Genomic DNA, 13,075 nt, shown 5'->3' on the forward strand with positions numbered 1-13,075 from the left:
ACATATTTCTGGGTATGTCTGTGACAGTATTTCTGGATGAGATTAGCAATGAATCAGTGGACTTAGGAGAATACCCTCCCCAGTGTGGGCGGGCATCATCTGTCTGTTTAGGGCTTGAGGAGAACAAAAGAAGGAGGAAGAATATGCTGGTTTTGCTTCCTATGGAGTTAGGAAAACTCATCTCATCTTCTCAGGCCAATGGACTTGGATTTCAACCATCAGCTCCTCTGTCCTCGGGCCTTTAGACTCAAACTGAATTATACCACTGGTTTTCCTGGGGCTCCAGGCTTGCAGACAACAGACTGCTGGATTTCTCAGCTCCCATTAACTGTGTGAGCCAATTCCTCAGAATAAATCTCTCACCTACTGGTTCTGTGTCTCTGGAGAACCCTGACTAATATAGTCACACATTTTTTTAAAGTCAAAGAAAAGGGCACCTGGGTGGCTCAGTTGTTAAGCATTTGCCTTTGGCTCGGGTCATGATCCCGGGGTCCTGGGATGGAGCCCTGTGCTGGGTTCCCTGCTCAATGGAAGCCTGCTTCTCCCTCTCCCACTTCCCCTGCTTATGTCCCCTCTCTCGCTGCCTCTTGTCTCTCTCTCTGGCAAATAAATAAATAAATATAATCTTTAAAAAAAAAAAAAAAAGTCAAAGAGAATCTATCCCTAGCATCATCAGTGCCTTACATAAGATGAATGACAGACTTTTTAAAATTCAACTATTTCTTATTATGAAGGCTTTTACACAAGTGGAGAGGGCCGCTCTTTGTTCACTTAATAGAAAAATAAAACTTTATAGGAAATAAACTATTTATAAGGTGTATAGTCTCCTTGAAGCCCAAAAAACATGTGTCCATAGAAAAATAATACACTTGGGTAAGGTAAATAAAAGAATCATTTAAAAATTATTGAGTTTCTTATTTTTGGTGGATGCCTCATGAAAAAGGTTTATATTTAGCCTGTGGCAAAGTCTCTGGTAACCTCAGAAGAAAATAAAGACATGTGGCTACATGGCTACACAATTTGCTCAATTGTATAATCTTTATACAAAAAAGGTCACACTGCTATCAAAGGCATTCTACCTGCCTTAGGTCTGAAGTATCAAATCTCAAGAGCAAAAATAGAAGTATGAAAACAACTCCTAATAGTCACCTTAAGAAAAGGCTCCTTACTCAGAAAGTTATTTATTAAAATAAGTTTGAAAAGAAGAGCAGTGGGGCACCTGGGTGGCTCAGTAGTTAAGCGTCTGCCTTTGGCTCAGGTCATGATCCCGGGGTCCTGGGATTGAGCCCTGCATCAGGCTCCTCAGTTCAGTGGAAAGCCTGCTTCTCCCTCTCTCATTCCCCCTGCTTGTGTTCCCTCTCTTACTGTAGTCTCTCTCTGTCAAATAAATAAATAAAATTAAAAAAAAAAAAAAGAAGAAGAGCAGAATACTGAACTTGGTCTTTCATAAAATGTCAGATTTTTCCAATTTGCTTCAGTGTTTCAATGAAGGCATTTTGTTACATTACTCCTCCGGATGTTTATTCAATATAAATGTTAGGAAAAAAAGAGATTTTCTTTAATGATCCATTCTTCAAGGAAATTATTTTCAGGGATAAAATTAACGTAAGATAACTGAGGAGTTTATTGGTAGCTACAAGCAGGGATCCTCAGTTAGGGGATTCGGGATCTGCCTATCACTCTCTGATCCCTACCCCCCACCGAATGGAGCGCCATGTTACGAAGAGTGGACCAGTTTGGCTTCCAGGTCTTTGAATAAAGCCATTTGACAGCCATCACATTATACTTTACAGGAGCCTAATGTCTCTCTTCCCCACTTTTAACATGCACAGAAAATATGTTCTTAAAGAAAAAAAAATCCACACCATTCAAAAACCTGTTAGAATTTATCTAAGAACAAAGTGAATCCAAATGCATACAAGAAAGGAATCTACTTATATAAAGGGAGGTGAATATTCAAAGAACCAAATTTTACACAGAATAAAGAAGTGAATAAGGCAAAGCAGGACAGGATTAGCATATTTTCTTTAATAACTACATCAACATGTTTTATGATTTTTCTTTCTTTCCAATATTATATAAATGTAATCTTTTAAATCTCATGGTGAAGAGGCACAGATTGTAAAAAGTAATGAGCGCACAGTTTTCCAAAACCATGTAAAGATGGCACATGACAATGTCAAGATTCTGAAAAAATGTATATATGCTTTTAAGTAAAACCTTCAAGGTAAATTTCTGACTACAGTGAGGAATAATTAGTGCAGATCTGGTTAACACCTAGTTAGGCTATAAGAAGTTCAAAAACGGCGCCACTATACTTTGGAGCTAAGATTACAGTTGGAAGTAATCCACTAGGAAAATCAGAGCAGAAAAGATAAGATTAGCTTGCCAAAGGAAAACAGGGAAGAATCAAACAGAATCTATTGCCAATGTGGAAAAGATATAGCCCAGTTAGTGTTATAGACACCTATAAAAAAATGAATGTATCAACTGATGGCGAACAGGAAGTCCAAAGGACTCAGATGGTTTCAGGGTAATTCTAGCACCTGTTTGAGGGAGAGGGCACCTTACTAGATGCCATAGGTTACTACAGTTCAGGGACACTGGTTATCGAGATCATAACGTCAACTCTTCTTTGTTAGTATCGGTTCAAAATTTTCCATTTGTAATTTGACTGTCCATATACATATTTTCTTCAAAAATGAGGGAACGTGATGATCATCTTGAGACAAGGAAGTGGATCTATAATCTGACACTGACCTAGACATCAGGGAGCCAGCTCTGCTGTAGGTGACAGCAGGAACACACACACCTGATCAAGGGAGTTCATGTGAAGTTTCTGGTTCTGAAAGATTAAGGTCAAGATGAAATAAATTCTGTCCTAGGAAATCCTGCCTAAGAGGTCAGCTTCTTCCTCTCTCACTATTTTGAAGCAGAAAACCTTTCAGGGTACAAAAGGGTCTGTTTGCTTTTAGATACATTACGTCTGATCACAGAAGCTCTACGACTGAACTGAAAAAGCACCGAGTCCGTGACAAAACTGAGAAGCTAATTAAAAAAAAACTAAACTCTAATACATATTTACTTACTGCTCTTCTAACAAGAGAGGAAAGCAGAAAAGGCAATCTGTCAATCAAATACTGGAAATAAACACTGATTACTTTCTGACATCTTAACTAATAATTTTCTAATAACCATAACCAGGTAGCTGGGGTCCATTTATTTTTATGTGATATCATTTGTGCCTAAAGATCATTAAATGGGATATGGTAGAAGGCTTAATTTCTATTTCTTCTATACCCAATTTTAAGTCAAGAGAAATTAGATTAAAACCTCAGGTAAAACAAGGAAAAAAATAATAAGGATTCTGAGTTTCCTGTCAACTTTGTTATACTTCTGTTGTAATTAGAGAACTTTTCTGGACACAGGCATAAATATTTAGCATCCTGAAGTATATTATTTAATTCAAGAACTAATTTGTAAAAAATAAAAGTTAAGAATACATTACACAGCTTTTCGATTTATTTTAGGTTTTGAATTGATGGAAATCATCAGATACATGACAAAGGCAGCAGCTTTGGTAGTTGCTGGATAATGCAGACACCTGTGTAGTTGGGGCTGTAAAGGAATTTTTATTAGATTGGTAGAAAACCAGCATTGAACTCAGTTGCTGAATTTCAACCAATTTAAATAAAGTACTTGACCTACAAGCTTATAACCCTAAATTTCTCAATGCAGCTGCCAGAAATCTATTTTCCAAATGAAACAACAGATGGCTTTGAACAATACTGCAATATGGCAATTTTCAGTTACTGCAAAGGGTTTTTGTCTGGTTAAAATTATGAAAATAACTGAGAAAATAACTTTCAAATTTTTCTGAAGGACTGCTATTTTCAAAGTGAAAAGCAAAGTTTAATAACCTAAGTGATTTTCCCAGCATTATCTTTAGACATTGCTCTATTTGCTAGTTTCTATTTATCTAAAACAACACATAGCAGACTGTAACCTTGCCCTCATTTTAGAACTAATTTAATACTCCTGCAGTGACTGCAAGCACTTCAAGATGTCTTTCCAAGTGATGATTTCCAACACACAGTATGTCTTTAGTTCAAAACTTCATCATCCTGGGAGGATTTGACAAGCGGGCCAATTAAGCCTGATGTGAAAGATATTTAAAACCTATAAACCTTTGTAAATGATTGAAAAACTGCTCATTCCTTCAAATACCATCGTGAACAAAATAAATACAGCCCACCAAGCCTCGGAATAAGGCTAAACCCAGAAGAAGCAGCTTAACCTTCCAGGACAAACACCTCAATTTCTTAAACTGTTCTTGCCAAAGGACTCCACTTCCCACTCACTGATGTCATTGAGAACGTCTGGAAGCTCTCCTCCTTCCTTCTTCTCCAGCCCATTATACCACTCCAGTGCTGTGCGATGGAGTGTGCGCTCTGGGTGCGGGCTGACTGGATTTAGTACTTGCACCCTCACTTACCACCCGGGAGATCCTGAGATCCTCTCAACTTCAAATTCCTCAAATTCCAAATGCTAACCAGTACTGACTCCATGGGGTTGCGTGGACTAAATATACTAAACACACGCAAAGAACGTCACAGATGCCAGGTATATGGCAAGTGCTCAAAACTACTATTATTATTATGACCCCTTCCCTCTTGTCTCACTCAATGCCTAGGCTGCTCCAAGGTCTAGATCTCTTCCCTGCCTTGCACTCACTCAACCCCCTACCTTCACCCTCTGTCCAAGAGCATGCTGGTTTGGCGGTGAGCAAGCCCTGCACACAACAACAAAGCAAACCAAAACATAAAACTTCACATGGTTCAGTCAATACCCTTCTTTTTTTTTTTTTTTTTAAATATTTTATTTATTTATTTGACAGACAGAGATCACAAGTAGGCAGAGAGGCAGGCAGAGAGAGAGGAGGAAGCAGGCTCTCTGCTGAGCAGAGAGCCCGATGCCGGGCTCGATCCCAGGACCCTGGGATCATGACCTGAGCCGAAGGCAGAGGCTTTAACCCACTGAGCCACCCAGGCGCCCCCAGTCAATACCCTTCATAACTATTTCTCCACTCCCACTTTTACATAAAACTTATCTTTTGAAACTAGGTTATGATTCATTTCCTCCATTTTGTCACCATTCACTCTTACCTCGGGCAGTTTTACACCTAAAGTTGCTTCCTCACCAATCAAGTGATCAGAGTCCGGCAGCTGTCTCTCAGTCCTGTTTCTCAACCTTCTTACCACTGATGGGCCCTCCTTCCCCTTTGAAACTCGTCCCTTTGCCTTCTGTGCCACTGCCCTATCCTAAACCTTCCTCCCTGCTTACCTACCACTTCTCAATAAGGTTCCTTTCCTACTTCTTCCATTGAAACCCAATTCCCAAGAGTTCTGCCCTCAGTCTTCCATACCCCTCTCCCAACTGCTCCACTCCCATGCGACACCTCCAAATCCCATGGCAGGACCTCCAAATCTGGTTCCACACCCCACCCCTAGTCCTGACTCCACTGACTATTGAAAATGTCCATTCTGGTAACTCTACCAGAGCCTCACACTTACCACATTCTAGGTCAAATCTACCACTTTCCCTTCTTAACATTTCCATTCTTGACAGTTAATGACACCATCTTTTTTTGAATTATGAAGGTCAAAGCACTTCAATCATCTTTAATCTTCTGTCTCTCTAACAGCTCATAACAGACAGTACAGTGGTCTGTGCATGAGCTCTGGAACTAGACCATATGAGCTCGCATCCTGACTTCCCTACTTCCTGCCAGTGTGACCTTGAGCAAGTCACTTGGCTTCTCTAGCTTCAGGGTAGCCTCCATAACAGAGCTGCGCAGATTACATAAGGAAATGTATGTAAGGCCATAGCAGGTTGGCATTTGGCAAGCTATGACGACGATGACAATGAAAAAGAATCTTAGTCATCTGTTCGCACCCTTCTCATTCTTTACAGACTCTCATCACATCTCACGTAGACCTTCTCCGTGTTGCCCCAAGTAAATTTCAACTCAGAAGTCCACTTGCCTTTGTTGTCAATGTGTCAGTGTCTCAAATGATCTCAACCAAGACCGAGAGCATTTAACATTCTACTTACATATCAGGATTTTTTTCTCATAACATACTAAATAAAAAATGTAATGAGAATTCAGGAACTGACCTTATTTGAACCCAATTTCAAATAACATTTCATAAGCCACATGGTCAGACATTAAAATCACTCTCAATTCTCAATAAGGCAGAGCAGGTTATTGGCAACAAACTACAAAATCTTTGTTGTCATTACCCTTACCAAGCCACCACCCCATGGTCATCAGGCCACATTTCCCCAAGAACTGAAAGGTAAGTTATATTTTGACCTAAGAAAGATGTAACATTACTGGAAAAAAAAATCAGAATCATATAATGTATTATAAAGTCAGTATGTTATCTTTTGCTTTGTATCCTCAGTGACTTTGTAGCCTTACAAGAAAGTAGAATTAAACATTTTTATGAATGTCCATCTACGTATTTACCACATTGAATTCAACGGGATCATTGCTACTAGAAGCAGTTATCCTAAGAGAACCATGTTTATGTATTAATTAGACGTCGGCACTTAGTCACTTTAACCAAGAAAGAGAATTACCGCTAAGGACTGGAGTTCTCTTGTTTCTTCCTCTGCTGCTGAAGCATGATACGACAGAACCTATAGGATAAGAAACAAAGGAAAACAGGTTATCCAAGAGAGGATTACTGAATGTAGACTTTGACAGTCTTAAGCTTGAGATTCTGCTAAAACTTCCTGGAGACCGAACTAGATACCTCAGACTGTCAAATCTTGTTTCCTGCTTTCTTCAACAGAAAGAAAAATCCCAGATTTTGATTCAATTGCATGTTTCAGAAGACAAAAAGTTATATTCCCTACGTTCAGAGTAAGTCTTGTCACTTTTATTCTGCACATTATTTATCAGCCATGCTATTGGCTCAGACTCGGCAGGAAATTTATTTTGTCCTTTTTTGTCTTTTTGTGCTGCTTTTTAAAAAATAATAGTGACTTTAATTTTTTTTTCTTTTGTATTGAATTAAGAAAAAAAATCTTTGCATACACTGACATTTTAACATTGATATTTGGAAAGATAGTATAAAAGTGGCCCTCAGATGAGGCCCATAGCCAGCGTAGAATTTCATAAAGAAAAATTGCATGGCTGGAATATAATGTCATACAGATTCAGGGATTCCCTTCCACTCATATGTCAAGAGCGAAGAAGCATAGCACTGGCCTGTAAACCCCTCCGTTAACATCTGAGGACACTGAGGCACAGGTGTTCTCACGACTTGGTGGCAAGCTCACACTTAGAGGACAGGGAGGCCTGCTTTCAACTCCTACTCTAGAGTACACTTCCGCTTACCTGAGTAGAGTTAAAAAGACAGGCTTACCATTTTCTTATACCTTAACGTAAGTATCATTAATTCCCAATTTCAAAAGTAATAACTTCAAAGTAATGGGATAATATTTTATCTGAGGTAGTGATCATATTTAAAATGTCTACCATATTTTTAAAAAATATTTTTGAAAGTTCATTTTTGACAGAGACAATACAGATTTACTAAAAGCTCCAAAGATTTTAGTGTGATTGATAAGAAGGCAAGACATTTTCAGATTTTAAATGGTGACCTGAGTAACTGAACTGTCTGAACTAGTTTTCCTTGAACGAGTCTTTAAAATTTGAAGCAATTCAGGGGCGCCTGGGTGGCTCAGTGGGTTAAAGCCTCTGCCTTCGGCTCAGGTCATGATCCCAGGGTCCTGGGATCGAGCCCTGTATCGGGCTCTCTGTTCAGCAGGGAGCCTGCTTCCTCTTCTCTCTCTGTCTGTCAAATTAAAAAAAAAATCAATATAAAATTTGAAGCAATTCAAAACCTAAAATGGGGTATGTGTCTCCTATCTTGTGATTCAGAACATTTATAATCCTGTACTACAACAGCCTTGTCCTCACATTTGAACCATTAAGCACTAGGAAAGCCTGGGAAACTTGGAGCTGCTGTCTTCTGCTTACATGGCATCGATGGGTCATGGTGGCTAATGCGTTGCTGCTGGGACCACAGAGCTAGTGTGTTGGGGAAAGTGCGGACTGTGGCCATACACTAGTCTGATATAAATAAATGCAATGCAACACAGATGAATGGTTACGGGAAGAACATGTCATTCTAAATTTAAAAAAAAAAAAAGATTTTTGTCTCAGTGAAGGTAAAAATAGCACCTTATTCATAAGGTCGTAAGGATTAATTTTGTTAATACAGGCATACCTCAGAGATACTGCGGGTTTCCAGACCACTGCAACAAAGCCAATATCATAATAGAGTGAATCAAATGAATGTTTTGGTTTCCCAGTGCATGTGAAAGTTATGCTGACACTATAGTGTATTAAGTGGGCAGTAGCATTATGTCTTAAAAAATCAATGTAATACCTTATTTAAAAAATACTTCATTGCTTAAAAAAAAAAAGTGAACCCATCACCTGAACTTTCAACAGGTCCTAATCACTATCACAGATCACTACAACAAATATAATAACAATGAAGAAGCTTGAAATACTGTGGGAATTACCAAAGTCCTACACAGAGACAGGAAGGGAGCAAATGTTGTTGGCAAAATGACGCCAATAGACCTGCTCAACATAGGGCTGCTACAGACGGTGAGTGTATGAAAAATGCAGTATCTGTGACAGGCGATAAAGCAGAGCACCACAAAATGAGGTATGTCTGTACCTGTGGGTCTTAGAACACGCAGTCAGCACATCTGATAAAGGTTAGCTATTATTATTGTTGTTGTTTTATTGTCATTATAATGATCATGGCTTCCAGGTCAAAATAATTCACCACCGTAAGAAAACCTGACGAGTTTGGGTCTCTGGCTTTTATCCAGTGCCTCATAAGAACAGGAAAATCTTTTTCAGGGTTAAACTAAAGACAGCTAATGAGTACAAGGGCGCTCACTAAGGTATTCTACTTCTGTATATGCTTGCAATTTCCCATAATAAAAAGTTTTACAAAAAGAGATAATTTCTAACTGATAACTGGCTTAGATTCAATTCAGTATAAAACTGTGGAACTATAAAAACTTGATTAAAAATTATACACTTACACACACATGCACAAACGTGTATATGTGTATATATGTATGAAACTACATGTGTACATATGTATTGTATAAGTATAACTTGAGGTATGTGTGTACATATATACACACACATATTTGTGTGTACATATGTATGCAAACACACACATAGGTGTGTGTGTATTTGAAAAAGATTTCCAATGGCTTATAATCCAAGATCTCTTATATACTATGGCAAAACTATTAGTGTTATATATTCGTTTTAGAAAGTAAAGTATACCATGATGGTTACTGGTAAAACTTTACAATGTATATCTTTTGAGCTCCTTAGGTGAGGTGTTTTTTTAGAGGATTAGAGCAAAAGTTACCATGTTCCGAACACTGACACGCATTGATCTCAATCAACTAAGTAAGAGTAGGCAAACATTCAAATATATTTCATGGCAGTGTATGAATAAGACACTGCCCTTTTGAAGTCTGTCCTAAACTGGTCTCTGATGTAAGACATTTCTGTGTGATACAAAGGGACTTTTCAGGCAGTTCATGGAAGTCATCTGGAAAGGGCTGCCTGGCTCAGGCAGGCTAGTCCGACGTGGGAGGGAGTCTCCCCGAGGTCAGTGTCCCAAGCCAGTAGCTCACTAGCTGCTCGCACATTCAGAATCACCAGGGGAGCTCTGGAATAATGTCGATTCCTGGCCTCTCCTGAAGACTTAGGAATCAGGATTTTCAGAAGTGGGATTCGTAAATCTGTCATCTGAAGGGGTTTCCCATGCCTCACTTCTGATTCTCCCAGTGCTTCGGGTTTCTGTTTTTATCTTTTAAGATGTGTGACTACAACTGTTCACAAAGAGATGGGGAAGCTCAGGCAACAGGAAAGGGACAGGATGCAGGTGACAGCAGATGTCTGCGTGACTGGATTCTTAAGGCTGAAGGAGTAAAGGGAAAGCCAGTCTGAGTTCTTGTTTGGTCATACGACCTTCGGTAAGTTTCTACAATATTCTGGGTGTCAGTTTCTTAGCTATTTATATGAGGAACTAAGGATTCAGTCTGATTCTCTGAGGAGACAGCGCCCCCACAAGTGGTTCCGGGGGGAAAGGGGAGAAGCTGAGTGTGTGGCCACAGAGACGGAGAGGGTCCCGCATGTGCCAGCCCACCTCCAGTGTGACCATTTGCTTGGCCATGGCTCTCTCCACCGCTTCATACATCTGTGTGTTCTGGATCCCCAAGCCACAAAAGATGACAAAAGCCTCCAGGAACTGTTCATCATTTCGGTTGAAAGGCTTAACCTTGCCAGTATTCTCCTCCATCTTATTAACAAGTTGGCAAACCCCTATAACAATCCAAGAAATCTGAGTAAATATTATTATTAGTATAGTTTTTATTGACTTTAAAATCCCCCTCCCCAAAGATTGTCTTATAATTTCGTGTTAGGAATGCTTGGAATCTCCAAAGAAGCAAACATCCTCACAAATATAAGCTAGAGAAGTAAACTGAATTAATTTATATGAGAACTTGTTTCACATAGTCCTAAATGTATGTTGCCCGTGTTCAAAAAAATCCTAGAGTACTGTTTTCTTCCAGACTCGGTCACGAATTTTAGATCAGTTGAGTCCCCAAAGACACTTTGTCCTTTGGAGACTAATTGGATTTTTGTACACTTGCCAAGAGAACGATTTTGATGCACATCAGAATTTTGGGTCACACAGACTGCCTTTCCTGACTGAGAAACCAAAAGTTAAAAAACACAATTACATACAAAATAGAATGCAGAAAATAGGCAATTCACATAGACGGTCTCAAATTTCAGATAAGCACGTCCATATCCAGGAGAATCCTATTTGCCGACAACTTTGGATACTACAAATAAATGCAAATAAAAATGACTATTTGTTTAGAAATAAAAGCACAACGAATCTTTGAAGAAAATCATAACCATCTAAATCTTGGCTTCTCTTAGGTCAAACGTAGAGTCAATATAAATGGAAAATTACATCAACATTATGATAAATCTTTGCTGAACTAGTTCTATGGGATTCTGAGCCTAGTGGCCTCTCTTTGAAGGGTTTGGTGATCTTCTACCTCTGGGTTTAACAAGTGTTGTTAAATCCTTATTTCTTCTGTCTCTGAATATATAATCGTGGAGTTCTGTTCAGGACACATGTGATCTTTAGGCCTTACAATCTCACTGTGAAGTAGTTGTGACCATCCCTATTTCACAGATGGAAAAACTGAGTCTCAGAAAGGTTAAGTCATTTGCTCAAGTTCACTTAGCAGGTAGGCTTAGATCTAAAATTCAAACCCAGCCTGGGCCAGTCCCCAAGGCCACCGTTTCCCACACGCTGCTGCTCTGTGCCCTTGTACCTGCTTCCAGTCACTGCTGGTAGCAACCTGCTTGTTCACACCTTAACCTGTGCTTTTCCACCGGCCTCTACTGCTCCCATATACTCCCTCCTGTGATCCAGTTAACACCTCAGTCTCCTTCACCATAGCTCCTGGAGGTGGCTCACTTCTCTTTCCTTTGCCCTTAAGATGATGCCTCAGTTTGTGTCTTTCTCCCACTGGCTTATTTCACTAAATTCTACTCCTGAAACCAATGTTAACACTATATGTGAACTAATTAGAATATACATAAAAATTTGGAGAGAAAAAAAAAAAAAAGATCACTCGGTGTATCATGATGGATTTTATTCCTGACTCTCTTTCTAGGCTGCATGTATCGTGGGCCTAGAGATTTTATATTTTCAGTTCCATTTCCTCAGCTAGCAAAATGCCTGGCCTATATAGCAGGAACTTGAAAAATGTTTACTGACTTAATGAAAGAATGCAGGACTGAGGCTCTGACCCAAACTACTTTCCCATGAAGACTATAGTCTGTTATCTCTTATTTTTCCCAGTGCACGAAAGGATTTCATAGGGGCCACAGTGACACATGCTTGCACTTTAAGTCCATTTATCGTCATCGGTGTGCAATTTATTTTTAACCCTACACATTAACCATACTCCCATTTTTACTCTTTCTTGTTTGTTGTGGGAGTTCTTCTACATTTGACAGGAAAGACATCCTTATCTGTCTGCCTTAGTACCATAAGGATTACTTCGCTAACACTCCATTATCAAGAAATACTTTAAACGAAACATAATGAATTTGGACACTGCAAACTCAGTGACAATCGGCATGATCTTCGAAGCACATGTCCCATGTACATGGCACAACACGGGGGTCCTGTCCTCCAGCCTTTGCAAATTCCCAAATTATACATGTGGAACTGTTTATCGAGGATCTGACGATCTTCCAAATCACATTTTCTTGAGAACCCCCTGTTTCATGCCTTATCCTCTTATCACAATAGAATTGCCTTTCAATTCTGACTAAAGTTGTCTCCTACTTGATGGTCCCTTTTCATAAACAAGATTTTTCTTTTTAACACTTCCTAAGAATCATTGTACATCCAGAAAGGAAAGGACAACAGGAAGGAGTTGAAACATGGCTGTCAGGCAGGCCCCTGGGCTTCTGACCTAGCTAAGTAACCCTCCTGCACGCCTGTTCCAATCAAGGCCTTAAGAAAAGTCACTGAATGTGCATTAACCAGTATTAGTTTATACCTCTGGAATTCAAAGGTATCAAAGTGAATGTCAAATGCACCAATATCAGGAGTTGGCTGTCACAACCACAGCTCAGAGTGGAACAGCTAAGGTGTGTTTGCGTTACAATCTACCAGTCTAGACACAGATGTGTAGACAGAGCTAAGCTCAGTGCAAGAAAAGGGGTGAAGACGAATTATCTACTTAGGCGTATAATTTAATTCTCCTTAGAAAGCAGAATGGACAGTCATATTTATATAGCATCCTGCTGACTTCTTTATAGTTTTCAGAAAATTGAATTCTATGCAACAAAAATAGCCAAGTTAAAAAAAATAAGAAGAAAAAGGTTTATAATAAACAGACAGGGTCTCTTTATGGG

The 13,075-nt window shown here is 39.3% G+C and overlaps 1 protein-coding gene across 4 annotated transcripts in view; it reads right to left on the reverse strand.

Annotated features, from left to right (window-relative positions):
* Window positions 1-13,075, reverse strand: part of PDE5A (phosphodiesterase 5A) — a 149,768-nt gene that overhangs the window by 48,902 nt on the left and 87,791 nt on the right. For all 4 annotated transcript variants that reach the window (XM_032333296.1, XM_032333298.1, XM_032333297.1 and 1 more), the window contains exons 10-11: window positions 10,269-10,444; window positions 6,646-6,705 (exon numbers count right to left, since the gene is read on the reverse strand). In XM_032333296.1, the coding sequence (XP_032189187.1) occupies window positions 6,646-6,705; window positions 10,269-10,444 (236 nt within the window). The remainder of the gene's footprint in view (window positions 1-6,645; window positions 6,706-10,268; window positions 10,445-13,075) is intronic.

Source organism: Mustela erminea, chromosome 2 (genome assembly GCF_009829155.1).
Source record: "Mustela erminea isolate mMusErm1 chromosome 2, mMusErm1.Pri, whole genome shotgun sequence".
NCBI classification, from domain to species: Eukaryota; Metazoa; Chordata; class Mammalia; order Carnivora; family Mustelidae; genus Mustela; species Mustela erminea.